The 27,764-nt window shown below is 44.5% G+C and overlaps 2 protein-coding genes across 5 annotated transcripts in view; both read left to right on the forward strand.

Annotated features, from left to right (window-relative positions):
• GNAL (G protein subunit alpha L) overlaps positions 1-27,764 on the forward strand; it is a 199,474-nt gene that overhangs the window by 148,168 nt on the left and 23,542 nt on the right. The gene's annotated exons all lie outside the window — the stretch shown is intronic.
• On the forward strand, positions 23,495-25,126 carry CHMP1B (charged multivesicular body protein 1B). The gene has a single exon (XM_066247498.1). The coding sequence runs from the start codon at positions 23,619-23,621 to the stop codon at positions 24,216-24,218; it is 600 nt and encodes a 199-aa protein (XP_066103595.1). The 5' UTR covers positions 23,495-23,618; the 3' UTR covers positions 24,219-25,126.

The following is a 27,764-nucleotide window of genomic DNA, read 5'->3' on the forward strand; positions in this document are numbered from 1 at the left end:
GATCAACGTCAGTGTTTGCCTGCTGGGTAGAAGTATAAGGAAGTATTATGCTTTATGTAGATGAGTAGTAGCAAATGGTAGCAAACACTGTTTTTTTCTTTTGGGGGGTTTGCCTTATAATCACAGTAAACATTTTAAGTTAAATTATGCAGAAATGTGAAAGGAGAACTGTAAAAGATTTCCTTCCAAGTTGAGTTCTTAATAACCTCTAACAACTTCTTGCAGTTCTGAACATAAATGTCAAGTCTGAAAGACACTTAAAATTTTAAAGACACAAATACTGTGTAGCAGCATGGAAATGTGTCACATTTTACCCTGTGATTATGTGGCAGTAACTGTGATGAGAGCTTGGGCTCCCCAGTGGGACAGCCTTTGATGCAGCAGGTGCTGCGTCCTCTGAGCCTCCGGGTCCTCCCTTCACGCTCACCCTGCAGGGCAGGTGCTGCGTCCTCTGAGCCTCCGGGTCCTCCCTTCACGCTCACCCTGCAGGGCAGGTGCTGCGTCCTCTGAGCCTCCGGGTCCTCCCTTCACGCTCACCCTGCAGGGCAGGTGCTGCGTCCTCTGAGCCTCCGGGTCCTCCCTTCACGCTCACCCTGCAGGGCAGGTGCTGCGTCCTCTGAGCCTCCGGGTCTTCCCTTCACAGTCACCCTTCAAGGCAGGTGCTGCGTCCTCTGAGCCTCCGGGTCATCCCTTCACGCTCACCCTGCAGGGCAGGTGCTGCGTCCTCTGAGCCTCCGGGTCCTCCCTTCACGGTCACCCTGCAGGGCAGGTGCTGCGTCCTCTGAGCCTCCGTTCCTCCCTTCACGCTCACCCTGCAGGGCAGGTGCTGCGTCCTCTGAGCCTCCGGGTCCTCCCTTCACGCTCACCCTGCAGGGCAGGTGCTGCGTCCTCTGAGCCTCCAGGTCTTCCCTTCACACTCACCCTGCAGGGCAGGTGCTGTGTCCTCTGAGCCTCCGGGTCCTCCCTTCACAGTCACCCTTCAAGGCAGGTGCTGCGTCCTCTGAGCCTCCGGGTCTTCCCTTCACAGTCACCCTGCAGGGCAGGTGCTGCGTCCTCTGAGCCTCCGGGTCCTCCCTTCGCGCTCACCCTGCAGGGCAGGTGCTGCGTCCTCTGAGCCTCCGGGTCCTCCCTTCACGCTCACCCTGCAGGGCAGGTGCTGCGTCCTCTGAGCCTCCGGGTCCTCCCTTCACGCTCACCCTGCAGGGCAGGTGCTGCGTCCTCTGAGCCTCCGGGTCCTCCCTTCACGCTCACCCTGCAGGGCAGGTGCTGCGTCCTCTGAGCCTCCGGGTCTTCCCTTCACGCTCACCCTGCAGGGCAGGTGCTGCGTCCTCTGAGCCTCCGGGTCCTCCCTTCACGCTCACCCTGCAGGGCAGGTGCTGCGTCCTCTGAGCCTCCGGGTCCTCCCTTCACGCTCACCCTGCAGGGCAGGTGCTGCGTCCTCTGAGCCTCCGGGTCCTCCCTTCACGCTCACCCTGCAAGGCAGGTGCTGCGTCCTCTGAGCCTCCGGGTCCTCCCTTCGCGCTCACCCTGCAGGGCAGGTGCTGCGTCCTCTGAGCCTCCGGGTCCTCCCTTCGCGCTCACCCTGCAGGGCAGGTGCTGCGTCCTCTGAGCCTCCGGGTCCTCCCTTCACGCTCACCCTGCAGGGCAGGTGCTGCGTCCTCTGAGCCTCCGGGTCCTCCCTTCACGCTCACCCTGCAGGGCAGGTGCTGCGTCCTCTGAGCCTCCGGGTCTTCCCTTCACAGTCACCCTTCAAGGCAGGTGCTGCGTCCTCTGAGCCTCCGGGTCATCCCTTCACGCTCACCCTGCAGGGCAGGTGCTGCGTCCTCTGAGCCTCCGGGTCCTCCCTTCACGCTCACCCTGCAAGGCAGGTGCTGCGTCCTCTGAGCCTCCGGGTCCTCCCTTCACGCTCACCCTGCAGGGCAGGTGCTGCGTCCTCTGAGCCTCCGGGTCCTCCCTTCACGCTCACCCTGCAGGGCAGGTGCTGCGTCCTCTGAGCCTCCGGGTCCTCCCTTCACGCTCACCCTGCAGGGCAGGTGCTGCGTCCTCTGAGCCTCCGGGTCCTCCCTTCACGCTCACCCTGCAGGGCAGGTGCTGCGTCCTCTGAGCCTCCGGGTCCTCCCTTCACGCTCACCCTGCAGGGCAGGTGCTGCGTCCTCTGAGCCTCCGGGTCTTCCCTTCACAGTCACCCTTCAAGGCAGGTGCTGCGTCCTCTGAGCCTCCGGGTCATCCCTTCACGCTCACCCTGCAGGGCAGGTGCTGCGTCCTCTGAGCCTCCGGGTCCTCCCTTCACGCTCACCCTGCAGGGCAGGTGCTGTGTCCTCTGAGCCTCCGTTCCTCCCTTCACGCTCACCCTGCAGAGCAGGTGCTGCGTCCTCTGAGCCTCCGGGTCCTCCCTTCACGCTCACCCTGCAGGGCAGGTGCTGCGTCCTCTGAGCCTCCAGGTCTTCCCTTCACACTCACCCTGCAGGGCAGGTGCTGTGTCCTCTGAGCCTCCGGGTCCTCCCTTCACAGTCACCCTTCAAGGCAGGTGCTGCGTCCTCTGAGCCTCTGGGTCTTCCCTTCACAGTCACCCTGCAGGGCAGGTGCTGCGTCCTCTGAGCCTCCGGGTCCTCCCTTCGCGCTCACCCTGCAGGGCAGGTGCTGCGTCCTCTGAGCCTCCGGGTCCTCCCTTCGCGCTCACCCTGCAGGGCAGGTGCTGCGTCCTCTGAGCCTCCGGGTCCTCCCTTCACGCTCACCCTGCAGGGCAGGTGCTGCGTCCTCTGAGCCTCCGGGTCTTCCCTTCACAGTCACCCTTCAAGGCAGGTGCTGCGTCCTCTGAGCCTCCGGGTCCTCCCTTCACGCTCACCCTGCAGGGCAGGTGCTGCGTCCTCTGAGCCTCCGGGTCCTCCCTTCACGCTCACCCTGCAGGGCAGGTGCTGCGTCCTCTGAGCCTCCGGGTCCTCCCTTCACGCTCACCCTGCAGGGCAGGTGCTGTGTCCTCTGAGCCTCCGTTCCTCCCTTCACGCTCACCCTGCAGGGCAGGTGCTGCGTCCTCTGAGCCTCCGGGTCCTCCCTTCACGCTCACCCTGCAGGGCAGGTGCTGCGTCCTCTGAGCCTCCGGGTCCTCCCTTCACGCTCACCCTGCAGGGCAGGTGCTGTGTCCTCTGAGCCTCCGTTCCTCCCTTCACGCTCACCCTGCAGGGCAGGTGCTGCGTCCTCTGAGCCTCCGGGTCCTCCCTTCACACTCACCCTGCAGGGCAGGTGCTGCGTCCTCTGAGCCTCCGGGTCTTCCCTTCACAGTCACCCTTCAAGGCAGGTGCTGCGTCCTCTGAGCCTCCGGGTCTTCCCTTCACAGTCACCCTTCAAGGCAGGTGCTGCGTCCTCTGAGCCTCCAGGTCCTCCCTTCACAGTCATCCTTCAAGGCAGGTGCCACATCCTCTAAAGTCTAAACAATGGCCAGTGCCCTGCTGCAGCCTTTCTTCCAAGCAGCACATCTGCAAGAAGTTGAAATATATACATAATATATTGTAGTTTGGGTACACAGATACATGCATGTTTCAAAACAGCAAATGTACACTTAAGATTTGCGTTTCTTTGGATCTAAATCTTACATTCAAAAAAAGTAATGAACAAATATTGATGTCCAGATAAAGCTTGGCAGGCTGAAGTATTCAGGAGGAAGTGCACTGATATCTGTAATTTCTTTGAAATGCATCAAAAATAAGATGGATAGGTGGGCAGAGGTGCTGCCTTTTTAAGTACAGTGAAATGGTAATGGCAGAATGGTGGGCATTCAAGCATTCACTATAAAATTATTTCAAATGCATTGTACATTTGAACTTTTTCACAATAAAATTAGGAAGAAAAGTATACATATATATAGATGTAATCAGATGTCTACAGAAAAATAAGGACCATAGCAGCACAAATTAACACAATGGTGGTACCCCCCACAATTTGCAACGTGACATTTAAGACATTCTTGTGTATGAACCTTTTTATTACAGTTTTTTTAAGTGTTCACTGAATTCTTTAAAACACTTGCAGGAACCCAGCAAACTCAGATCAAAAACCGCTAAGTACTACTATTAACAAAGTGTACAGCTTTTGAATAGCTTAAGAGGTATGTCCTATATTTCTAAGCTTCAAAGTATAGCTGCAAAATAGCTCATTGTTATTGAAATTTACCATGTGGAGGTTGCTATTTTATACATATTATATGAGTTAACCTATTGATCCTCACGCTAATCAAAGAGTCAGTTATTTCCACTTTACAGAGAAAGAAACAAAAGCATCTTAGATTACCCAAGACTATACCATGCCAGACTATTACTTGATTTATCCAGGATTTCACATTTTAAACCTCAAGATTGTGGAGACTATTGTAAGTTAAAAGTTTAACAAATATGCCTGACTGGGCAGTGGCACAATGGACAGAGCGTCGGACTGGGATGCAGAGGACCCAGGTTTGAGACCCCGAGGTTGCCAGCTTGAGCGCAGGCCCATCTGGTTTGAGCAAAAGCTCACCAGCTTGGACCCAAGGTCACTGGCTTGAGCAAGGGGTCACTCGGTCTGCTGTAGCCCCATGGTCAGGGCATATATGAGAAAGCAATCAATGAACAACTAAGGTGTCGCAGTGAAAAACTAATGATTGATGCTTCTCATCTCTCCATTCCTGTCTGTCTATCCCTATCTATCCCTCTCTCTGACTCTCTCTGTCTCTGTAAAAAAAAAAAAAAAGTTTAACAAATATGTGAGCATCAAATATGTGTCAGGCACTGCCAGATGCTAACTTATGAAAATGATGCAACCTGTCTCTAAGCTTATAAATAAGTAGATTGTCACAGGGGCACCCATTTTCCAGATTCTAAAGTCATGCTCATCAACTTTCCATTTCCATTTCATTTATATGTTGAACATAGTTTACAAATTAAAACCAGAAAATGTATTTTTCTATAGAGGTCTTCCTGGTTCAGGAAAGTAAAAAGATAACTCATAAAAGGGGAAAATATTTACAAATTATGTATCTGATTAGAGACTTGTATTCAGAATACATAAAGAACTCTTACAACTCAATAATAAAAAGGTAAATAATTTTATCTTAGTAATAATTTTATCAATGTTTAAATGAGCAAAGGATCAAAATGGACATTTCCCCAATAAGCTATCAATGGCCACTAAACTCATGAAAAGAAGCTTAGCATCATTAGCCATTAGGAACTACAAATCAAAAACCATAAGGAGAGGCTGACCTGTGGTGGCGCAGTGGATAAAGCGTCGACCTGGAAATGCTGAGGTTGCCGGTCCGAAACCCTGGCTTGCCTGGGTCAAGGCACATATGGGAGTTGATGCTTCCAGCTCCTCCCCCCTATCTCTCTCTCTCTCTCTCTCTCTCTCTCTCTCTCTCTCTCTCCCCCTCTCTCTCTCCTCTCTAAAATGAATAAATAAAATTAAATTTAAAAAAATTTAAAAAAAACCATAAGGAGATATCACTACATACATTAGGGAGAAAACAAAAAAGTGTTGGCAAGGATGCAGAGAAACTGAACCTTCATACACTGCTGATGGGAATGTAAAATGATGTAGCCACTTTGGAAAAAAATCTGGCAGTTCCACAAACGGTTAAACATAGAATTATCATATGATCCAGCAATTCTGCTCCTGTATGTGTCTAAGAGAATTAAAAATATATGCCTGCACAAAAACTTGAAAACAAATGTTCGTAACAGCATTATTTATTATAGCTTAAATGTAGAAACGGCCCAAATACCCATCAACTGCTACGAACAAAATGGGGCATATCTGTATACTGGAATATTGTTTAGCTATAAAAAGGAATGAAGCACTGATTTATGCTGCATGCAACATGATGAACTTTGAAAACATTATGCTGACTCAAAGAAGCCAGACAGAAAAGACCACATGTTGTATGGGTCCATTATATGAAATGTCCAGAATAGGTCTGTCTGTAGTGATTGAAAGTAGATTAGGGTTGCATAAGGCTGAGGGAGAAGAGGTGGGGGATTGGGTGGGTTCATACAAGAAGTAACTAACTGCTTAGTGAGAACAGGGTTTCTTTTTGAAGTGATGAAAATGTTCTAACAGTGATCATAGAAGTACAGTGTGTCCGTAAAGTCATGGTGCACTTTTGACCTGTCACAGGAAAAGAAGATAGAAATGTGAAATCTGCACCAAATAAAAGGAAAACTCTCCCAGTTTCATACCTATTCAGTGCAATTTGATGTGGGCTCATGCACAGATTTTTTTAGGGCTCCTTAGGTAGCTATCCCGTATAGCCTCTACAGACTTGTCACTGACTGATGGCCTACCAAAAGGGGGTTTCTCCACCAAACGGCCGGTTTCCTTCAACTGCTTATCCCACCAAGTAATGTTATTCCTATGTGGTGGCGCTTCGTTATAAACACGCCAATATTCACGTTGCACTTTGGTCACGGATTCACATTTAGCAAGCCACAGAACACACTGAACTTTCCTCTGTACCGTTCACATCTGGACTGGCATGGCCGTGGGCTGCTCCGCTGTATATGCGGTGTTACATCATCATCTGCGCATGCGCACATGCTGTCACATCATCCTATAGAAACTGGGAGGGTTTTCCTTTTATTTGGTGCAGATTTCACAATTCTATCGTCTTTTGTTGCTTTCCTGTGACCGGTCAAAAGTGCACCATGACTTTACGGACGCACTGTAGTTGCACAACTCAATATGAAAAATCATTTAATTGTGCACTTTAAATGCACCTTAATTGAGGCCCCCTTTTGCAACTGGCTTGTTAGATTTCAACTTGATCGCCTCAGGAACATGAATTTGGAAACTGCTGATCATTTGAATCTGCCTAATTTCAGGGCCTTTCTGTTTAATACCAAGGGTGGGGCAGAGAGAGACAGACTGTTTAAAAATGTTGAATGGGCCCTGGCCGGTTGGCTCAGTGGTAGAGCGTCGGCCTGGCGTGTAGAAGTCCTGGGTTCGATTCCCGGCCAGGGCACACAGGAGAAGCACCCATCTGCTTCTCCACCCCTCCCCCTCTCCTTCCTCTCTGTCTCTCTCTTCCCCTCCCGCAGCCGAGGCTCCATTGGAGCAGAGATGGCCCGGGTGCTGGGGATGGCTCCTTGGCCTCTGCCCCAGGCGCTAGAGTGGCTCTGGTTGCGGCAGAGCGCCGCCCCGGAGGGGCAGAGCATCGCCCCCTGGTGGGCAGAGCGTCCCCCCCCCCCCCCCGTGGGCGTGCCGGGTGGATCCCGGTCGGGCACATGCGGGAGTCTGTCTGACTGTCTCTCCCGGTTTCTAGCTTCAGAAAAATACAAAAAAAAAAAAAGGAAAAATGCTGAATGATTGCTGGATAAAAATAAATACTGTGGGGACTAGAGAAAAAAGACTTTTCTTTCCACCTTCTAGGTTCATCTAGCTGAGCTAATAATCAAATGAACAGAAAGATGAGTTAATAGTGTAACATCAAATTTTTAATATGTGAACATGGGGAATTCACAAAGTGTGAAAATTCCAAAGGCAGTGAGGTCAAATCGGGCATATGTAACATTCTGGACAAAGGATAAGGGGGGGAGGGGATCTGAGGGATCTGATCAGCAGGCTCCTGCTTGGAGTCTTTCTGTTTAATGCTAAGGTGAATTATGCTAAGGTTCCCTTCCTGAAGCAAGTTTTTCCATCGGAAACTGTTGGGCAGGAAAGGTGGGAGGGACATAGGTTCCTTCTGAATCTCTTGTTTCTTAATAACCAGCTTAAATCGACTTCACAGGGCCCTGGCCATGTGGCTCAGTGGATAAAGCATTGTCCCACCACACCAAGGTCGGAGGTTCAATCCCTGATCAGGGTACATATGAGAAGCAATCAGTGAGTGCCCAGTGAAAAATAAAGCAACTAAGTAGAAAAACAAATTAATGCTTCTCTCTCTCCCTCTGTCTCCCATTCTTTCTCTCTTTGTCTCTCAGGTCAATTAAAAATTTTTTTAAAAAAATTAACATTATAGAAGGCAACTTAGGGTGGAAAAACTTTGGTCACCTCCAGTACTGCTTACCTCGTAAAATAAATCCTGCCTCATCTGTGTGCTTCAGCTGGTTAGTGACAGTATGGATGCTCTGTGAGACTATTCAGAAAAGACCCATAAAATTTCATGTTGCATGTTCTTACTTGATCTCTTTTAAATCAGTTTGAGAAAAGGGGATAAAAGCAATGGAAAAACAAAAATGCTGATTCAAAATATAGTTCCCATACTGAAAATAGATCTTAATATCTCAAAAAAACCTTTATGGAAATTGGCAGGTAATTTTTATTTGTTTAGGGATTTTTTAATGGGTATTTATTTTTTTCAAGCCTCATTACAATATAATTGACTTATAACAACAGGTAATTTTATAAGAATTATTTCCTAGGATTTTCAGTTCCTCGCCATGCAGTGCCTGACACAGTAACTAACATCTCATTAAATACTTGTTGAATGAATAACTAACTCTAATCAAGATATTTCAACTCCTTATGGATGGGTTAATATGCCGTTAATGACTGCTTACGTGGAATTATTGTTTACCATTGTGCCTAGAATAATGCCTAGCAGTAGGTGTTCAAAAAATATTTGTTAAATGAAGGAACTTTTATATTATCACATCTTTTTCCTCTTTCTTTACCACTCATAGTTCACCATTCTCATAAATACAAAATGAGTTTTTCTGTAAAGTTCAGATCAAGGCACAATACCTGTTCAGAAGAACATTATTCAACATAGCAAGAAAGTGGAAATAACACAAATGTTCATCATATGATGAATGGACAAGCAAAACCTGGCCTGTCCAGACTGGAATATTACTCAGCCATAAAAAGAAATGAAGACCCTGGCCGGTTGGCTCAGTGGTAGAGCATCGGTCTGGCGTGCAGGAGTCCTGGGTTCGATTCCCGGCCAGGGCACACAGGAGAAGTGCCCATCTGCTTCTCTACCCCTTCCCCTCTCCTTCCTCTCGGTCTCTCTCTTCCCTTCCCACAGCCAAGGCTCCATTGGAGCAAAGTTGGCCCGGCGCTGAGTATGGCTCTGTGGCCTCTGCCTCAGGCACTAGAATGGCTCTGGTTGCAACAGAGCAACGCCCCAGATGGGCAGAGCATCGCCCCCTGGTGGGCATGCTGGGTGGATCCTGGTCGGGCGCATGCAGGAGTCTGTCTGACTGCCTTCCCATTTCCAACTTCAGAAAAAAATACAAAAAAAAAAGAAATGAAGTACTGATATCCGTTCCTACATGGCCTCCTTTAGAGCAGAGTGTCCTACTACTGTCTCAGAAAAAACTAAATACTGTAGTGATACATTAGAGAGTGCTTCCCTCCTCCCATACACTATGAGAATGTGTTCATGGTATCAAGAAATATATTTAAAGCTTTAAAAATAGGATTTAGGGATAGTAAAGATACCCTTTGCTAACTTTTTAATTTCATCTTTCAATTACAGTTGACATTCATCATTACTTTATATTAGTTTCAGGTATATAACAGAGTAGTTACACAATTATATAATTTATGAAGTGATCTCACTGATAATTCAAGTACCCACCTGTCACCAAACATTGTTATTACAATATCATAGACCACATTCCTCGTGCATTACTTTACGTCTCCGTGACTATTTTGTAACTACCAATTTGTATTTCTTAATCCCTTCACCTTTTACATGCAGCCCCCATATCTTCTCCCATCTGCCAACCATCAGTTTGTTCTCTACGAGTTGTTTCTGTTTTGTTTGTTTGTTCTTTAGATACTACATATAAGTGAAATCATATGATATTTACCTTTTTCTGACTTATTTCATTTAGCATAATACCCTCTAGTTCCATCCAACTTGTCGTAAATGGTAAGATTTTATTCTTTTTTATGGCTGAGTGATATTCCATTGTATAGCTGTATGAGGTTTTTTTATATAAATTTTAGATATTAAGCCCTTATCAGATGTCACTGGTAAATATCTTCTCCTTTTCAATGGGTTGTCTATTCATTTTGTTCCTTGTTTCCTTTGCTGTGCAAAAACTTCTTAGTTTGATAAAATCCCATTTGTTTATGGTTTTTGTTTGTCTGTTTGTTTCCCTTTCCTGAGGAGGCACACCAGAAAAAGCAATGCTGAGAGAGATGTTTGAGATTTTATGCCTGTGTTTTCTTTTAAGAGTTTAATGGTTTCAAATCTTACATTTAAGTCTTTAATCCACTTTGAGTCTAACTTGTACATGGTGTGAGAAGGTGGTCTAGTTTAATTTTTTCCATGTATCTGTCCAGTTTTGCCAACACCATTTATTGACTAGACTGACTTTACCCTATTGTATGCTCTTGCCTCCTTTGTCATATATTAATTGATAGTATAGGTGTGGGATTCTTCTTGGGCTCTACATTCTGTTCCATTGATTTACGTGTCTGTTTTTATGCCAGTACCATGCTGTTTTGATTACTATAACCTTGTAGTATAGTTTGATATCAGGTATTGTGATACCTCTAACTTTGTTCTTCTTTCTGAAGATTGCAGTGGCTATTCGGTGTCTTTTGTGGTTCCATATACATTTTTGGATTATTTGTTCTAGTTCTGTGAAAAACGCCATTGGGACCCTGGCTGGTGGCTCAGTGGATAGTGTCAGCCCAGCCTATGGATGTCCTCGGTTCAATTCCCAGTCAGGGCACCCAAGAGAAACAACCATCTGCTTCCCTTCCCCCTTCTCTCCCTCTTCCCCTCTCACAGCCAGTGGCTTGATTGTTTCAAGCATGGCCCTGGACACTGAGAATAGCTTATTTGGTCTGAGTGTGTCAGCCTCAGGTGCTAAAGAGAGCTTGATACTCAAGCACCGGGCCCCAGACAGGGTTGCCAGGTGGATCTGGGTCGAGGCATATGTAGGAGGAGTCTGTCTCACTATCTCCCCTCTTCTCACCTTAAAAAAAGAAAAGAAAGAAGGAAAAACACCATTGGTATTTTGATGCGGATTGCATTGAATCTATAGATTGTATTTTGGGTAGTATAGACAGTTTAATAATTTTAATTGGTCCTATTCATGAGCTCAGTACACATGCTTCCATTTATTTGTATCTTTAATTTCTTTTTTCTCTGTCTTATTTTCTGAGTACAGGTCTTTTACCTTCTTGGTTAAATTCATTCCTAGGTATATTTTTAATGCAATTTAAAATGTGATCATTTTCTTATTTTCTCTTTCTGATAGTTCATTTATATCCTGCTACTTTATTGAATTTATTAGTTCTAGTATATTTTTGGTGGAATCTTTAGGGTTCTCTATTTTTAGTATCGTGTGATCTGTAGATAATGACAATGTTACCTTTTCCTTTCCAATATGGATGCCTTTTATTTCTTCTTTTTGTCTGATTGCTGTGGCTAGCACTTCCAATACTGTACTGAATAAAAGGCAAAAGTGGACATTCTTCCTTGTCTTGTTCCTGATCTTAAGAAAAACACTTTTTGCTTTTTTCTCTGTTGAGTATGATGTTAGCAATCAGTTTGCCATGTATGACCTTTAGTATATTTGGAGGTATGTTTTGTTTATTTTCACTTTGTTTTTGTCCTTTGATAATTTTATATCAAAAACATTCAAGAAAGAAAGGAAAGATCATGTGTGTGTCAGTGATTAGAATTGAATGTCTTTCATACACCTGTGAAACAAAATTTTTAACTTCCATGGTTGAATGTCTTTTTAAAAGAAAGTATTTATTAGGCCATTGCTAGCAAGAAAAAAGGAAAAGACCAGGTCCTGACACATGAAGTCTAAACCACCAGCAACTGTACCAGGTGGAAAAGGCATGCATGTCCACTCTGCTGGGGTTGTTGAGTGTTTTTATACACCAAGTAGGAGGGAGAAAGGTACAAGCCCATCTGAAAGAAATTTACATTGCTGTAGACAAAGGAAGTGGGAGAAGCTGATGCAGGAAGAGTTCTGGGATAGGAGCAGAGTCAACAAGGAGGGAGGTTTGCTCGGTAGCTTAGGTGTGGACAGCAGGTTGAAAAGTTCCGGTGTAAAACGGAAGTGGAGGCTCCCAGGTTCCATGGCACCTGGCTGTTCTCTTGTTTAGATACTCAGGAATAGAAGTTAATCAGAAATTTCTACACACAGTCAGGAATGTGAGCAGTTTTGTTAGTTGGCCTATAGTTGTTGCCTGATTAACCCCTTTTCGTCTCTTTTTTTCCACCCTCTGACCTGCTCTTATTTAACTTAGGACATCTCAGAATTTTCTCCTTCTCACACCAAATTCCATTGATCGCATAATAATAGGAATCCATGATATCAAAGCTACCTTTGAAATACAAGCTTTATTCTATTTCTTTAGGGAAATCTAAACACAAATAGAACTAACAGTTTTATCCATATGACAACTAAGTGCACAACATACATTGCTTTTTATTCTACTTGACATTAATGTGAGTCCGGAGTGTTAAGCGTAATTTCTGTGAAGAAGGAAAGAAAGATTCCTGAGGCAGGCAATAATTGCTATGAAGGAAATCACTTTTTCTCTCTGTTGAGATCTATGCAGTGACTAAATATATCTTCTAAAATCAACAAGACTTAATAGATCCCTTTTCCATGAAAGGAAAAATTATCCTCAGTTGAAGATGCTTAATGACATCGCAGATCTCTTCAAATAAGAAACTTGGCGTGAAGTGAAGGTCGATCTGAAGGTTCATTTCTCATTCCAGTTCTGTCCCTGACACATGGTGTGATCTGAACAAGTCAGTATATTTGGTCTCTGAAATAGAGCAGCTCACATGACCCCCCTTGTCAGAGGCCATTTTCATCCTAACGTTCTCAGACCTCTTTTCTCCTCCTTGATCGCCACATTCTTCCTCGTGGGGATGACGGGGTGCAAGCTTTGAAATGATGCTTATGGCAAACACACAGTGGGGGTCTTCTGCCGAGAGGAAATACCAGAATGCTTCCAATGACCAGGAACCACGCTGAATGGTTCATTGTCCGTGTTCGTCTGCTTATTTTATTTCATGTAAATGACATGTAAGAATTTGCAGTTTTGCACATTATGTAATTTAAAATTCAGCAAGCTTCGAATTCTCTTTTAACCCCTAAAAATATTTTCTTTTTCCTGCAGTATACTAAGATTTACTATTAAGTATTGTTTTCCAGATGTTAATCTTGGCTAGGAGTAATTATATTTCAGACATGGTTAATCATGTCCCAAGGCAGTTCTTGGAAAAGAAAAATCTGCTAGAATGCCTCCCTTGTCAAGGTTACCGGGAAAGCTCAGCCAACACCACCTCGATGCCCCACTGAGAAGAAACACTGGGGAAATAAATAGCTGTTTTATGGAACATAACTGCAGCACGTGTGCTAATGATTGACCCACCTCCTATACTGTTCGACCTGAAGCCAGGAATTCAGTAAATATCAGTGGAATACAGGCATAATCTGAAAGTCTCTAGCCCAACTCCTTCAAATATAATTTTTAAATGCATATTTCAGCCCTGGCCAGTTGGCTCAGTGGTAGAGCGTCGGCCTGGCGTGCAGAAGTCCCGGGTTCGATTCCCGGCCAGGGCACACAGTAGAAGCGCCCATTTGCTTCTCCACCCCTCCCCCTCTCCTTTCTCTCTGTCTCTCTCTTCCCCTCCCACAGCCAAGGCTCCATTGGAGCAAAAGATGGCCGGGGTATTGGGGATGGCTCCTTGGCCTCTGCCCTAGGCGCTAGAGTGGCTCTGGTCATGACAGAGCGACGCCCCGGATGGGCAGAGCATCGCCCCCTGGTGGGCGTGCCGGGTGGATCCCGGTTGGGCGCATGCGGGAGTCTGTCTGTCTCCCCGTTTCCAGCTTCAGAAAAAAAAAATACAAAAAAAATAATAATAAATGCATATTTTATTATATTTTACTTAAGATATCTCATATCTGAAAATTTAGTTCAAAAACATTTTAAAATTAAGACTTCTTTTAAAAATATCTATTTTGGGACCATTTCCTGGTGGTTCAGTGGATAAAGTATCGACCTGGTGCACCAGAGGTTGTAGGTTCAATCAATGAGTGCACACCTAGATGGAACAACTAAGTGAAACATCTAGTTGATACTTTGTTATCTTTCTCTCTCTCTCCTCTCAAATCAATGGAAATTTATTTTTAATTACAAAATGTCTAAAGGTCTATTTTTGTCCTCCTTTAGACCTGAACTGTTCACTGTCTTGGAGAGCAAACTGAATGAGGTAATAGAACATAATAGAAGTGTAGAAGTGATAAGAACTCTCCCACTTTGTTACAGGATTTTGTTGCTGAACAGAAAGAGTTCGGCCACCAGCACCAGCAGAACCAAACACTAATCACTCAGAAGGGCACCACCCAGGAGAACGGGAAGCCAATGCTGAGAAGCCTGAACTCCCCAATAATTAACTCCTGTAGGTTACAGGTTATATAGGACAAAAGTCACAAGACACCATAGGTTAGGGGGTTTAGGGTTGTTCTGGGAGCTGATTGGTTGAAGGTGAGGTAAGACTAATAAATCATTTTTCCAGGTCTTGAGAAAACAGTTCTGAAGTCTGTTCCAGAGTCCCTCTGTTGGGTTTCATTGGCAAGTAACCAGGGCTCCTTTAGGAGCTGTAGGAGCAGAAACTAACTTAGGTCAAGAAGTTGTCTTCAGCCTGCCAGAGGTCCAGACCTTGTGATCATTGGTCTGGTCCCCGCTACTGTCTTTCTGCTTGCCTTGGGGGTTGTGGCTATCTCCCTAGGTCTCTGAGGGGTATCTATAGGGCGCACACAGGAGATGCGCCCATCTGCTTCTCCACTCTTCCCCCTCTCCTTCCTCTCTGTCTCTCTCTTCCCCTCCCGCAGCCAAGGCTCCATTGGAGCAAAGTTGGCCCGGGCGCTGAGGACGACTCCATGGCCTCTGCCTCAGGCACTAGAATGGCTCAGCTTACAGCAGAGCAACACCCCAGAGGGGTTGAGCATCGCCCCCTGGTGGGCATGCTGGGTGGATCCCAGCCATGTGGGAGTCTGTCTATCTGCCTCTCCCCTGCTTCTCACTTCGGAAAAATAAAAAAAAAATAAAGATGAAAAAATCTAGATATCTATAGATAGGGATATAGATAGATAGATAGATAGATAGATAGATAGATAGATAGAGAATTTTTAGAGCTAGGATTTAAAGCTAAATTTAATTAAAGTCACAAGAACCCTGAGTTTCCATTTTTACATTCTAAATAGAAATGTTAAATTATTTCTAGTAAGATTCATTGAGTTAAATTATATTTTATTTCTAATACCATTTTGCTTCCTAATTAAAGATACAAGTGTAAACTAACAAAATTTTATGTTTTGGCGCAAAAACTAAATTGCAGTTCTTCTTGAAATTGCCGGGCTTATCCCTAAATGGGCATTAATGGCCAGTGGTTCCTGCCTTCATATACATTGTGTGAGTTAAACTACAATTGGGAGAATTTTTAAATAGTTCTCAGAATATGTGGTTGTTGGGACTAGTACTCTCTGTTCTATGACAATGGGTATTGCAAATCACTTGACCTCCTTAAGCTTAATTTAACTGCAATGTGATGCTATGTAAAAACCAACTGTTGTAGCGGACCAAATACAACATTGATTAAGGATATGAGTGTATGAGCAGCACACGCGTGCTCCCAGGATCTACAGTAAAAACACAAAGGCCATTCTCCTCCACCATTATTTCCTGAGACTCGATACATGGATCCAACGTAGTCCTGGGGATGCTCCCAGCTTCCAGCCATCTGTTTCTGTTATTTACCAAAGATACTCCAAAACGAGAGCCGGAGAGGGTTTTAATGTGCAACAAAACTTACTGGCATGTGTGCACATTAACTGGTTTTGATTTATGGATTATAAGCTTACTGGTCAAGTTTTCTTAAATGTCACATGAGAACAGTTAGCTTTTGAATTTTTGCAGAGGGCCTCAGATGCAGCCTAGCTGGCCAGGCCAGCATGCAGTCCCGTCCTGGCACCCAGGCTTGCAGTTCGGGAAGTGGCTTTCCATGCAGACTCATGTCTATAGGATGACCCGTTCATCTCCCGGCAGACAGCCAGGAAGCTATTAGACAGTGCAGGCGCTTTAATGCAGGGGAATATACTTTTCTTACCAAGAAAATAAAAGCATAATAAAGACTTCTGGTGAAGAACCGTAACTGGAAAGATTAATACCTGGGGTATCTCAAAGACCATAGAACAGCTCAAGTCTGTTCTCCTGCCATAGTTCTTTAGTTTCTGCTTATATTTTTTCTCCCTTGGAGACAGGAACCCCACCAGAGGAGTAGATTTTTCTTTCTACTAAATATTCTGTAAATGGAGGAGTAATCTAGAAATAGGCAGCCTTCTCTGTTTTGCTGAATCTACTCCACATGTTCCTCATGGGATTTGCAAACATCCACACACAGTGCATGGGGGAAATGACAATTTAAACAATACGTGTTTCCTCGTTGTAAATTTTAGAATTAATCTATATAGAGTGTTTTAAATTTGTTTTTAAATTTTATTGATTGACTTTTAAAGAGAGAGGAAGAAAGAGACAGAAACATTGATTTGTTGTTCCACTTATTTATGCAGTCATTGGTTGATTCTTCTGTGTGCCCTGACCAGGGATTGAACCTGCACCTTGGCATGTCGGGACAACACTCTAACCAACTGAGCTACCAGTGCAGGGCCAGTTTTTTCATTTTAATCTAATCTTACTTGAGTGGCTTCTCCTGGTGCTAAGACCTGATAAAGACATTATCACCAGACTATTAGATCATAGATCCCCCCTTTTCCAATTTTACAAATGAGGAAACTGAGGCCTGAAGAGAAAGCTGGCCTGTCTGGGTCAAGGTGATCACACGGCTTTGCCTGAGGCTCTTCAGGACCAGGGCATGCTGCTGCTCCCTCCCGCTTTCCTGTTGCTTTCTTTGGTGAGAAAGTTCAAAAATCATCTTAAAATAAGACTGAATGAGGCCCTGGCCGGTTGGCTCAGCGGTAGAGCGTCAGCCTGGCGTGCGGGGGACCCAGGTTCGATTCCTGGCCAGGGCACATAGGAGAAGCGCCCATTTGCTTCTCCACCCCCCCCTCCTTCCTCTCTTGTCTCTCTCTTCCCCTCCCGAAGCCAAGGCTCCATTGGAGCAAAGATGGCCCCGGCACTGGGGATGGCTCCTTGGCCTCTGCCCCAGGTGCTAGAGTGGCTCTGGTCACGGCAGAGCGATGCCCCGGAGGGGCAGAGCATCGCCCCCTGATGGGCGTGCCAGGTGGATCCCGGTCAGGCGCATGCGGGAGTCTGTCTCTCCCCGTTTCCAGCTTCAGGAAAAAAACAAAACAAACAAACAAAAAAACAAACAAACAAAAAAATAAGACTGAATGAAAGAGAACCTGGAGTTATTCTTTAATAAAACCTAAACAGGAAAATTAATATTTAGAGTCTACTTTTTAAAAAAGAATTACAGCCAGTGGACTTTTTTTTTCTAAATACAGATCTATCGGCCCTGGCCGGTTGGCTCAGCAGTAGAGCATCGGCCCGGCATGTGGGAGTCCCGGGTTCGATTCCCGGCCAGGGCACACAGGAGAAGCGCCCATCTGCTTCTCCACCCCTCCCCCTCTCCTTCCTCTCTGTCTCTCTCTTCCCCTCCTGCAGCCAAGGCTCCATTGGAGCAAAGTTGGCCCGGGCGCTGAGGATGGCTCTATGGCCTCTGCCTCAGGTGCTAGAATGGCTCAGCTTACAGCAGAGCAACATCCCAGAGGGGTCGAGCATCGCCCCCTGGTGGGCATGCTGGGTGGATCCCAGCCATGTGGGAGTCTGTCTGTCTGCCTCTCCCCCACTTCTCACTTCATAAAAATAAAAAAAAATAAAGATTAAAAAATAAATAAATACAGATCTATCTCTCTGACAAGGAGGACTGGGAAGGACTGTGGAGCCCCCTGCTGTGAACAGCTAGGACAGGTGGTCTTTTTTTTATTCATCACCAAGAGAAATCCTGGGCTCTCTTTAGACAGTCAGGAGTGTTTAGATTTAATTTTCAGCCTGTCTTCAGATTGGTAGGTTGGTCAGTGCAGAGAAGCAGGAGAATTTCTATGTTTGTATAATAGTAGATGCCCAATTAGACCATCAGGACACAGGGAAGGAAGGGTTCGCCTAACAGTGTCCATGCCCCCACCACCATGAAGACTAATAACCCACATGTTTACCAACCTGCACATACAGGAGTGCAGACATCAACTTATGAGCTATTTCCTTCTGCCTCTTTCTTGTCTTCATTTTCTTTTTAAAGATTTTATTCATTTTAGAGGGGGGAGAAAAAGAGAAAGGGAGAGAAGAGGGGGAGGAGCAGGAAGCATCAACTTTCATATATGTGCCTTGACCAGGCAAGACTGGGCTTTTGACCCAATGACCTCAGCATTCCAGGTCATCACTTTATCCACTGTGCCAAAACAGGTCAGGCCACTCGTTTTCATTTTTAAACCTTGACATCATGTTAAACTAATTTGAGGAACAATGACTTTGCAATTTCACAAGGTTTGAGGAGTCACAGAGTTTTAAATGAGAGCGGTATTCCTATATAAACGGGTGATATGAAAAAATAATGTATATTACACACAGTAATATATGTAACATATTTTTTGAAATGGTCACCAAGTGTGTGTGTGTGTGTGTGTGTGTGTGTGTGTGTGTGTGTGTATGTGTGTGTGTATCCCATGCCATTTCCTTTGGCTGCATTCATACCTTCAACCAAAATTTATTGTATATCCCAGAGGTTGACTGGTACCAGGAGTGACACTGTGAACCAAAATGTCACCATAGAAAGATCTAAAAGGACAGACTGCTACTGAGCAAATCAGCATAAATATACACATAGATACAAATTGTAGCAAGTGAGAAGGAGCTCTGAAAGATTATTACAAGTATCACATTTCAACCACTAGAAACCTACCTGTGAGAGTCCAGCAATATTTTAACACACACAATAACATTATTTTTATATCTATTTATTCCCTTTTTTTAGTATCTTTAAATTTAGTACATAATATTTTTTCCAATGAAATCAAGCTACATGTCCTGTTTAAATATCTCAACTTTAACCTTTTGTATTAGTTCAAAGGAAGGAAGGAAAAGGAATAGGCCATATGTGCCAAATTATAGCATATTTTTTCTCCCCATTTTAAGATAGAAAATCACTGATTCAAAAGTTATTTGGGGAAAAAAAAGTTATTTGACTCTTCCTGAAAGTGGCCAGAGGTGACCTCTGCGAATGATTCACTATTCTCTTGGCCCAGAAAACCCACAAAACCATACAAATCAAGAGGTTCAATTTTTTTTTTGTCCACTTTAAGAACACTTGTGAAACTGCCCAGCCCATCCAGGCTAAGTTTATCTGAAAACCAAGTATCTGAAGGATATCACTTTACAGAAGCAGTGTGTGCCATTCCATTGTTACAATAGTGGAGTTGGTGGGTGTACCCAAGTCAAACTGTGGGGATGGACACAGGGTTGGTGGCCCAAAAAGAGTGCTGAAATTTTGCTGCACATGCTTCAAAATGCAGAGAGTAATGCTGAAGGGTTTAGATGTAGATTCTCTGATCATTGAGCACATCCAGGGGAACAAAGCCTCTGCTCAAGCAGCGCAGAACTTCCAGAGCTCACAGGTGTGTGGCCCCTCACATGAGCTCTCCCTGCCACATGGAGATGATCCTCTCTGAAAAAGAACATATTGTTCCTAAACCAGAACAGGAGGCTGCACAAAAGACATTGGAGAAACAAATTTATGGCCCAGGAGTAAAGTCAGCATAAAATAAATGCTAATAAAAGTAATAGTGGAAGAAAAAAATTATACAGTTTACCTCTTCATTACCAGAGTATGATAGTGCCCATTTCTTTCTTTTTCTTTCTTTCTTTTTTGTTCCTGAGAGGATGAGAGTAAGATAGACTCCCGTACGCACCTTAACCAGGATCCACTCAGCAACCCCCATTTGGAGTGATGCTCGAATCAAATGAGCTATTATTAGCACCTGAGGCTGATGCACTCTTACCAACCAAGCTAATCTCAGCACCTGGGCCTGATGTTCAAATCAACCAATCAAGCCACTGGCTACAGGAGGGAAAGAGAGAGAGAGAGAAGGGGGAGAGAGGGGAAGAGAAGCAGATGGTCGCTTCTCCTGTGTGCCCGGACTGGGAATCAAACCCAGAATATCCATACACCAGGCCAACACTCTATCCACTGAGCCAATGGCCAGGGTACCCATTTCTTTCTTAAAGTGGATGCTACCGTTTTTTATCAGTGTATTTTGTGGAAAGGATGTAAAAAAAATAAAAGTACTAATTAACTTGCTTGACTTGGACTTATGGCTTTCAAGAAAGGTCTGCACTTCAGTCAAAATTTTCTGACAATCCCTAAAAAAACATTATACTTGAACTAAGAGTGTTGTAAGACAGCTTTGTTATTGCAGAAGTTATGACTATTCCAGTGACTGGAAATTGTATTCTTTTATATATATATATATATATATATATATATATATATATATATATATACACACACACACACACACACACACACACATACACACACACACACACACACACACACACAGTCTCTCTCTCTCTCTCTCTCTGAACTGAGTCCAAGAAGTTCTCGTGTGCTATCAGAATTGTAATAGGACCAAGATCTCCTTTGATAATCTTCCATAAACCCAGAACAAGCCCCCTTTGCTAGATACATGAAAAAGAAAGCATGCTAATCTGAACAGACCCAGGGTTTCAGCCTTGATGGAATGTAAAGAATGGAAAAAGTTAGAGATAGGATGTAGAAATAGGGGAGGAGGTCATCTAGGATTATTGCTAAGAATGTGGCTTGGAAACCAGGTGAATGGAGGTGCCGTTTAGTAATAAGGGATGAGCAGATTGGGGGGGGGGAGGACTGAGTGTTCAGTCATTTGGAGGAGGTGTCTTGCACCCAAACTTTTCCAGGGTCATGATACTGTTGGATATATTGGACTCAGAAGAAAGGTTGCTCTTAAAAATGTAAAAGTGAGAGCTATTAGCTATAAATTATACTGAACACAACTGGGGCTGTAAGAAAACAACAGAAGGCCTTAACAAATGCCTCCGGGTCAGAGAGCGGAGGGGCGGCTGTCAGACAGGAAGACAGCCTTCTCTTCTGGATTTCAGTCTGCCCTGGTCTCTGAAAATACAGCTCCTGGAACTCCACCTCATTCTCTGACCAGCCTGGAGAGGAAACCTATTATTCCATTATTCAATTAAAATAGCTTCAGGGACTGTTAACTTCTTTTAGCAATCTTACTCAGGTCATATTGACCTTGCAGTCAATACAACTTCTCAGTCTTCTCAGAAGAAAACCGGTAAGTCTACTTCTTTTAATACAAAAATGATGGGCCTTTTATTCTTGTTAAATTATCAGATTCCCCTTGTTTTATGACTGGTGTCCATTATACCTATGGAAACCTTATTTCTAACACTGAGCAGGTGGGTGGTCACAGGCCAGCTGCTTACCTGTCTGTGCTTCTGGTTTCCTCACTTGTAAATTGGAGGTGTTAATAGTGTCTGTCTCATAAGGTCTGTGAGGATGAGTTGAGTGAATTCAAGTGAAGTGCCCAGGACAATTCCTGGCACATCAGTACTTAATAAATGTTGTCATATCCTCATAATTTATCCGAGTTTCTCATGATTATATAACAAACACTCTCGCCTAATGAGAATTTGACATTAAGCGAACTGTGGAACATGGAACATTAAGGAACTGGTTGGTTAACTGCAAGGAAAGCCAGGGACCCAAAAGAAAGGGGGGGGGGGTAAGATAGGGTTTAGTAGAGAAGAGGGTGTAGGCCCTTTAGCCCCACTTCAAACAGATTTCTTCTCTTTATTGGTTTTTTATATTCTGTTTCTAGAAATGTCTCATATAAAGAAAAAATTCTACTTTAAGGAAAAAAGTAATCTTGGCTAAGCTGCTGATGAGGGTAATGTCCAGACCTAGCCCATGCCAACCACAGTTCAGTTCTGCAAAGTCTTACCGGCTATTGGATGCAGTGCCTACTGTGTGTCGAGTGTTTGCTGTCCATTGAGGGGAAGAAATAAGACTGCTCTCTACTTCCACTTGGTTCATAGTATAATAGGTGACCCGTCGCCGCAGACAGCCTGCCCTGAGTGCTGTGGCAAAAAATGCAAAGTACAGCAGCTCCACAGAGGAAGGGAGTCCTGCGAGGCTTCGTGGAAAAGGTGGCTCTGAGGAGGGGCAATAGGCAGTGATGAATGGGATGGAAACCCAGGCAGTAGAGGGAGGAACATCAATTCTCATTCTCCACCATGATCAAATGACACAAATGATGCTCAACTTCCAAGCTTCATTCTGGTTTAACTGGTGCATAAGGGAGTAAAAGAGATGGGAGGTGGGGACTCACTGTTCCACATAGAGGACAGCCTCCCTGCCCAGGTTTTTGAGCAAGAGAGTGATATCAGAGCTGTGTTTTAAGAAAAGGCCTGTGACACCAGCCCACCTTTAGTTTTTGATGTAGGACATTTGGCAAATTATCGCAGGAGACACAAAGGGATGGTGAGACCCTGGATTAAAATTAAACAGAATTAGCTCTCAATAATCATTTTCAACCTAGCTCATTAGGACAAGTTGGGCCTTCTTGTATTTTGTTATTGCTATATTTGGGGAATCTTTCTAAGAGAAAAAAAGCTACGGCACACTGCTCGCCATTTAAAAGCCTGCAACTTTAAAGCGTGTAATACATAATGACAGCTTTGATGTGTCAGTGGGTGTGGGTCCCAATACTTCACTGTTCTCTGCCTGAATAATTTGAAATGACAATTTAGCATGTCAGACTTAAATGTGAGTGAAGTTCCTTGGATATTTATAAAACATCAAATAGAATCCTGTCAGCAAATGTTGGGGGAGGGAGTTAAAACTAAAATCATCACAGAACGCTATGTGGGTGATAGTTGCTGGCAACTCACCTATAAGCCGAACTTCCAGCCACGGTAAAAATGTGGTGGTGTGGTTTTGAATGTATTTTCACCCATTGGTGAATTAACAAAAAGATATTACAGGACTCCGGAGCAAATTGTAGTGAGACGGAGGGGAAAGTCAATGACACACGTTGGTTTTGTTTCGTTTTTCAATGTATTAACAATCCCTGGTTTCAGGATCCCCTAAGAAAGTCACTCACGCAATTAAAGATTGCTTTAGCCCGCAGACCTAGTGGACTGCCGCTTTCACCCTCTGCACTGCAAGTTCAGAGGCTGGGTACCTTTTACACGCAGCGCTAGGCACATCCTGCACATTTCAGTACGTGTATGCCGAAAAGTGTGTGTGAACACGGGGTTGTGTGACTCTACCAACGCTGAAATAGCTGGGGCAGAGCTCAGCGGGAGAGCAGACGTCCGGTTCCGCCGGGCAGTGTCGGCGGAGTACCGCCGAAGCGGCTCCCGGGGCGTCTCTGACCCGCCCAGTCCCGCGGGCCCGCCCCCAGTGCCGTGAGTCCCGCGGGTCCCACCTCCCGGCGCCGAGGTATGACGTCACCACCTGCGCCGCGCAGCAAAAACAGGAAGTAGGACCAAAACAAAGGAGCGGCAACCCGGAGCGGACCTTGCTCTCTGTTTATCTTCTCTGCGCGTCTCCGCCCTGGCCGCCCGCCCCGAGGACCCGTCCGACTATGTCCAACATGGAGAAACACCTGTTCAACCTGAAGTTCGCGGCCAAAGAATTGAGCAGAAGTGCCAAAAAATGCGACAAGGAGGAGAAGGCCGAAAAGGCCAAAATTAAAAAGGCCATTCAGAAGGGCAACATGGAAGTTGCGAGGATACACGCTGAAAATGCCATCCGCCAGAAGAACCAGGCGGTGAATTTCTTGAGGATGAGTGCGCGGGTCGATGCGGTGGCTGCCAGAGTCCAGACGGCGGTGACGATGGGCAAGGTGACCAAGTCAATGGCGGGGGTGGTTAAGTCGATGGATGCGACGTTGAAAACCATGAATCTGGAGAAGATCTCTGCCTTGATGGACAAATTCGAACACCAGTTTGAGACCCTGGACGTCCAGACGCAGCAAATGGAAGACACGATGAGCAGCACGACGACGCTGACCACTCCCCAGAACCAAGTGGATATGCTGCTCCAGGAAATGGCAGACGAGGCTGGCCTGGACCTCAACATGGAGCTGCCGCAGGGGCAGACCGGCTCCGTGGGCACCAGCGTGGCCTCGGCCGAGCAGGATGAACTGTCCCAGAGACTGGCCCGCCTGCGAGACCAAGTGTGACGACAGAACTCGCTCGGAGGTCTCCTGTCTGTAGCCACCTTCTGAAATGCTCTCTCTGTGTATTAGAGAGATACTATACACTAGAAACTCTGAATATGCCAGAATGCTGAAATGCTCTTAAGATGCTTCTACCTGTGGGTTTACAGTGCTCTCAGATACATTAAGAAATCCCAGGCTTTCTCCACCCTTAACAGGATTTTAAAGTTGTATAGCTTGTGATGGTGTGTATTTTTATAGCTGCCTTTTAACAGGACTAATTAATCTGGTGTATATGAATCTTCCCGTCTATTTTCTTTTCTGCCCGAATTATCAAAATTGAAGGTTTTTTTTTTAAATTTAGTGTATGTAATTGATAAATTGCCATGTGGTGCATAAAAGTTAAAAGGAGGAGAATGATTACTTTGATTACAGGGCTACCAACACCTCATTCAACTTATTTAATGGACAGTGCTATTTCTGTGTATCTTTTGTTTTTTGCCATCAAAACGAGACTACCGTTAATTAAAAATGTTTTCATAACATATTAAAATTATCTTCGGACTTTCTTGTTTACATTCTGTAAAATTTTTCTTTTGTAGTAGTTGTCTTTTATAACAAATGGCATGTAACTTCAATTATAAGGAGAAATTGCTCAATTACATTTTTTATTTGCTGAAGAGCTTTTTAAAAGATTTACAAGGTTTAACATACAACAGTTTCTTTCTAATGAACTTCTCTAATGTTTCTAGTTATTTTACTGTTTCAATACTTTAGGCTTCTTATAAAATATATTAATTAGCATGGCAGTCACATTACTCTTAACATCGCCAAAGAAATGTTGATTAGTTAGACACTGGGACTGTGTATTTGTAGGTTTTGTTTCGATTTTAATAACCAAAAATAGAAATAAAATTAGAACGGCGTTTTAAGTTCTAGTTATTAGCATTTATTATATTGTTCTTAAAACAACTCTTTAAATACCTTGGAAATGTAAGTTGGAATGTTTTACTTAGCAGTGCAGCCAGCTGGAAGTCAGGAATGAAGAGGGGGATGCAGGGTTGGACAGAATGCTGGCCCTCCAAGGCTGGAGCTGGGCCTTGCCGCCTTCCACATTTCTGGAATGGCAGTGTGTATTTTCTGGCTAAAAAGGAAAGCCTGTTGCAAGAACTTCTCATAGCCTCAAAACATGGAGGACACACTGGTTTGCTATTATTGCCTTGGCAAGTATGTCATCTAAGTTAAATACTATGGATATTTTAAATTCCCTCTTTTCTTCACTGGCAGATTTCTCCATAAGAGAATTCCAGTGTTTCAGAAAATAAGTATAGGGACTCTCTCAGGCCCTTGGACAGATTCACCATTATAACGTTACCCAGCGTGAATGAGTGTTTTTAAGGGGGAGAAAATGTATATGCAGATGAACCCTCATATTTAAGTGTCTTTGTGTCTAACTGGTTGTTGTTGTTCTGAAGCCTTCTATAAGGCACAGCTGTCCACTGTCCGCCCCACATCTTTCTAGAATTACCCACCCCCTTCTGGTGTCTCCTCTCATCCATGTGGTTGCACAGAGGCAGCTGTGTGAGTACAGCATGAGTCATAACCCCTCTTTAGACAGGAAAAAAATAATTAAAACTTTGAAAATAGCTTAGTGTTGAATCCTTTGGTAGATTGAAGGTTATTTTATAATACAAATATTCCCAATAATATTAATATATTTTGTGAGATTAAACAATGCTTGAATAAGCTTGAACTTCCTTAAAATATGTTCATTTCTAACTATATGAATGTACATTTTTGGGAACTACTATATATTATTTCAAAAACATTAGGCCCATGAATTATTTCCTCATTTTTGCAGTTGATGAACTGCCAAAATGTAAACCACAGAAGTTTGTCAAATAAATAATTTTAAACTGCATGTTACTGCATATGAGTTTGCATCCTATTTTAAAAGCTATTTAAGAAAAATAATTCGGACTCTGGCCTATGGCTCAGTGGATAGAGCATCGGCCCAGCCTATGGATATCCCGGGTTCAATTCCCAGTCAAGGCACACAGAAGCGACCATTTCTTTTCTCCCCTCCCTTTCCCCCTTCTCTCTTCGTCTGCACAGCTTAATTGGTTTGAGCATGGCCCCAGGCACTGAGGGTGGTTTGGGCCGGCCAGCATATCAGCTAAAAATAGCTTAGTTGATTCAACCATTGGCCCCAGGTGGGGTTGCCAAATGGATCCTAGTCAGGGTGCAGGTGGGAGTCGGCCTCACTATTTCCTCTCATTTAAAAAAAAAGAAAAGAAAAATAATTCAGAGGTAAGTTTGGTTCAGAAAGCATGGTACTTTTCCAGACTCACCTTTACCACCTGAATTCTGTTTCAGTTACTACTGAATTTTGTGCAGTTTCTAGAAGCCCTGGCTATAACTCCTTTACTGTAATAGTTTCTTCAGTACAACAAGATTCTTCCTCATACTGAAACTTCCCCAGGCTACAGATATAATTTTCAAAAGGACCCAACTCAAACATACCAAGGAAATAGTTAATCTTCCATGCAACTACTAATATAGTTTTACTTTTTTGTTTGTTTTGTTAACTTTCTCATTGATTTGAGAGAGAATCATTAACTTGTTCTGTTAAGTCATTCCACTTAGTTGTGCACTCATTGCTGCTTTTTTTCTTTCTTTCTTTCTTTTTTAAATTTTTCTGAAGTGAGCAGCAGAGAGGCAGACTCCCGCATGCACCTGACTGGGATCCAGCCAGCATGCCCACCAGGGGGCGATGCTCTGCCCATCTGGGCTGTTGCTCCATTGCAACCAGGCCATTCTAGCAGCACCTGAGGCAGAGGCCATGGAGCCGTCCTCAGCGGCCAGGCCAACTTTGCTCCAATGGAGCCTTGGCTGCAGGAGAGGAAGAGAGAGATAGAGAAAAAGGAGAGGGGAAAGGGTGGAGAAGCAGATGGGCGGTTCTCCTGTGTGTTCTGGCCAGGAATCGAACCCGGGACTTCCACACACCAGGCCAACGCTCTACCACTGAGCCAACCAGCCAGGGCTGGTTGCTTCTTATCTGTGCTTTGACCAGAGATCAAACCCTTTACTTTGGCACACCAGGATGATGCTCTCTATCCACTGAACCACCGGGGCCTACAGCTTTTACTCTTATTTCTCCTTTTTATTTTTCTGCCTTCAAATGTAAAGTTTCTAACATGGATTTAGAATGAACTTTATTTTATGAACTGTTCAGTTCAGATGATATGTGCACTATTGGAGAACTTTCTTACTAAAGCTACTTCTTAAAGGAATGTTAATGCATGTGTCTGCCTTTTCCGTAGAGACATACTATGGTCTTGGACACTGTGTGCCTACTCAGTTGTCTTTGATTTGAAAAAGAGCCACCTAAAATCAGCACCAGTCTGATAACCTTATTAACTGATCATAGTCTCAGGTCAGCCAGACAATCTCACATTGTGAAGCAGAAGTGAGGGACCTTCTGTTCTAGATTCTTTTTTTTGCAATATACACAACACCCCTTTGAAGGCATTTCTATAGCCAAAATCCAAAGCTCAAGACTTTCAGTAC

This window comes from Saccopteryx bilineata, chromosome 11 (genome assembly GCF_036850765.1).
Source record: "Saccopteryx bilineata isolate mSacBil1 chromosome 11, mSacBil1_pri_phased_curated, whole genome shotgun sequence".
Lineage (NCBI taxonomy): Eukaryota > Metazoa > Chordata > Mammalia > Chiroptera > Emballonuridae > Saccopteryx > Saccopteryx bilineata.

What these genes read in the sequence shown, in the direction of transcription:
- CHMP1B (XM_066247498.1), top strand. Translation starts at nt 23,619, where the DNA reads ATGTCCAACATGGAGAAACACCTGTTCAACCTGAAGTTCGCGGCCAAA.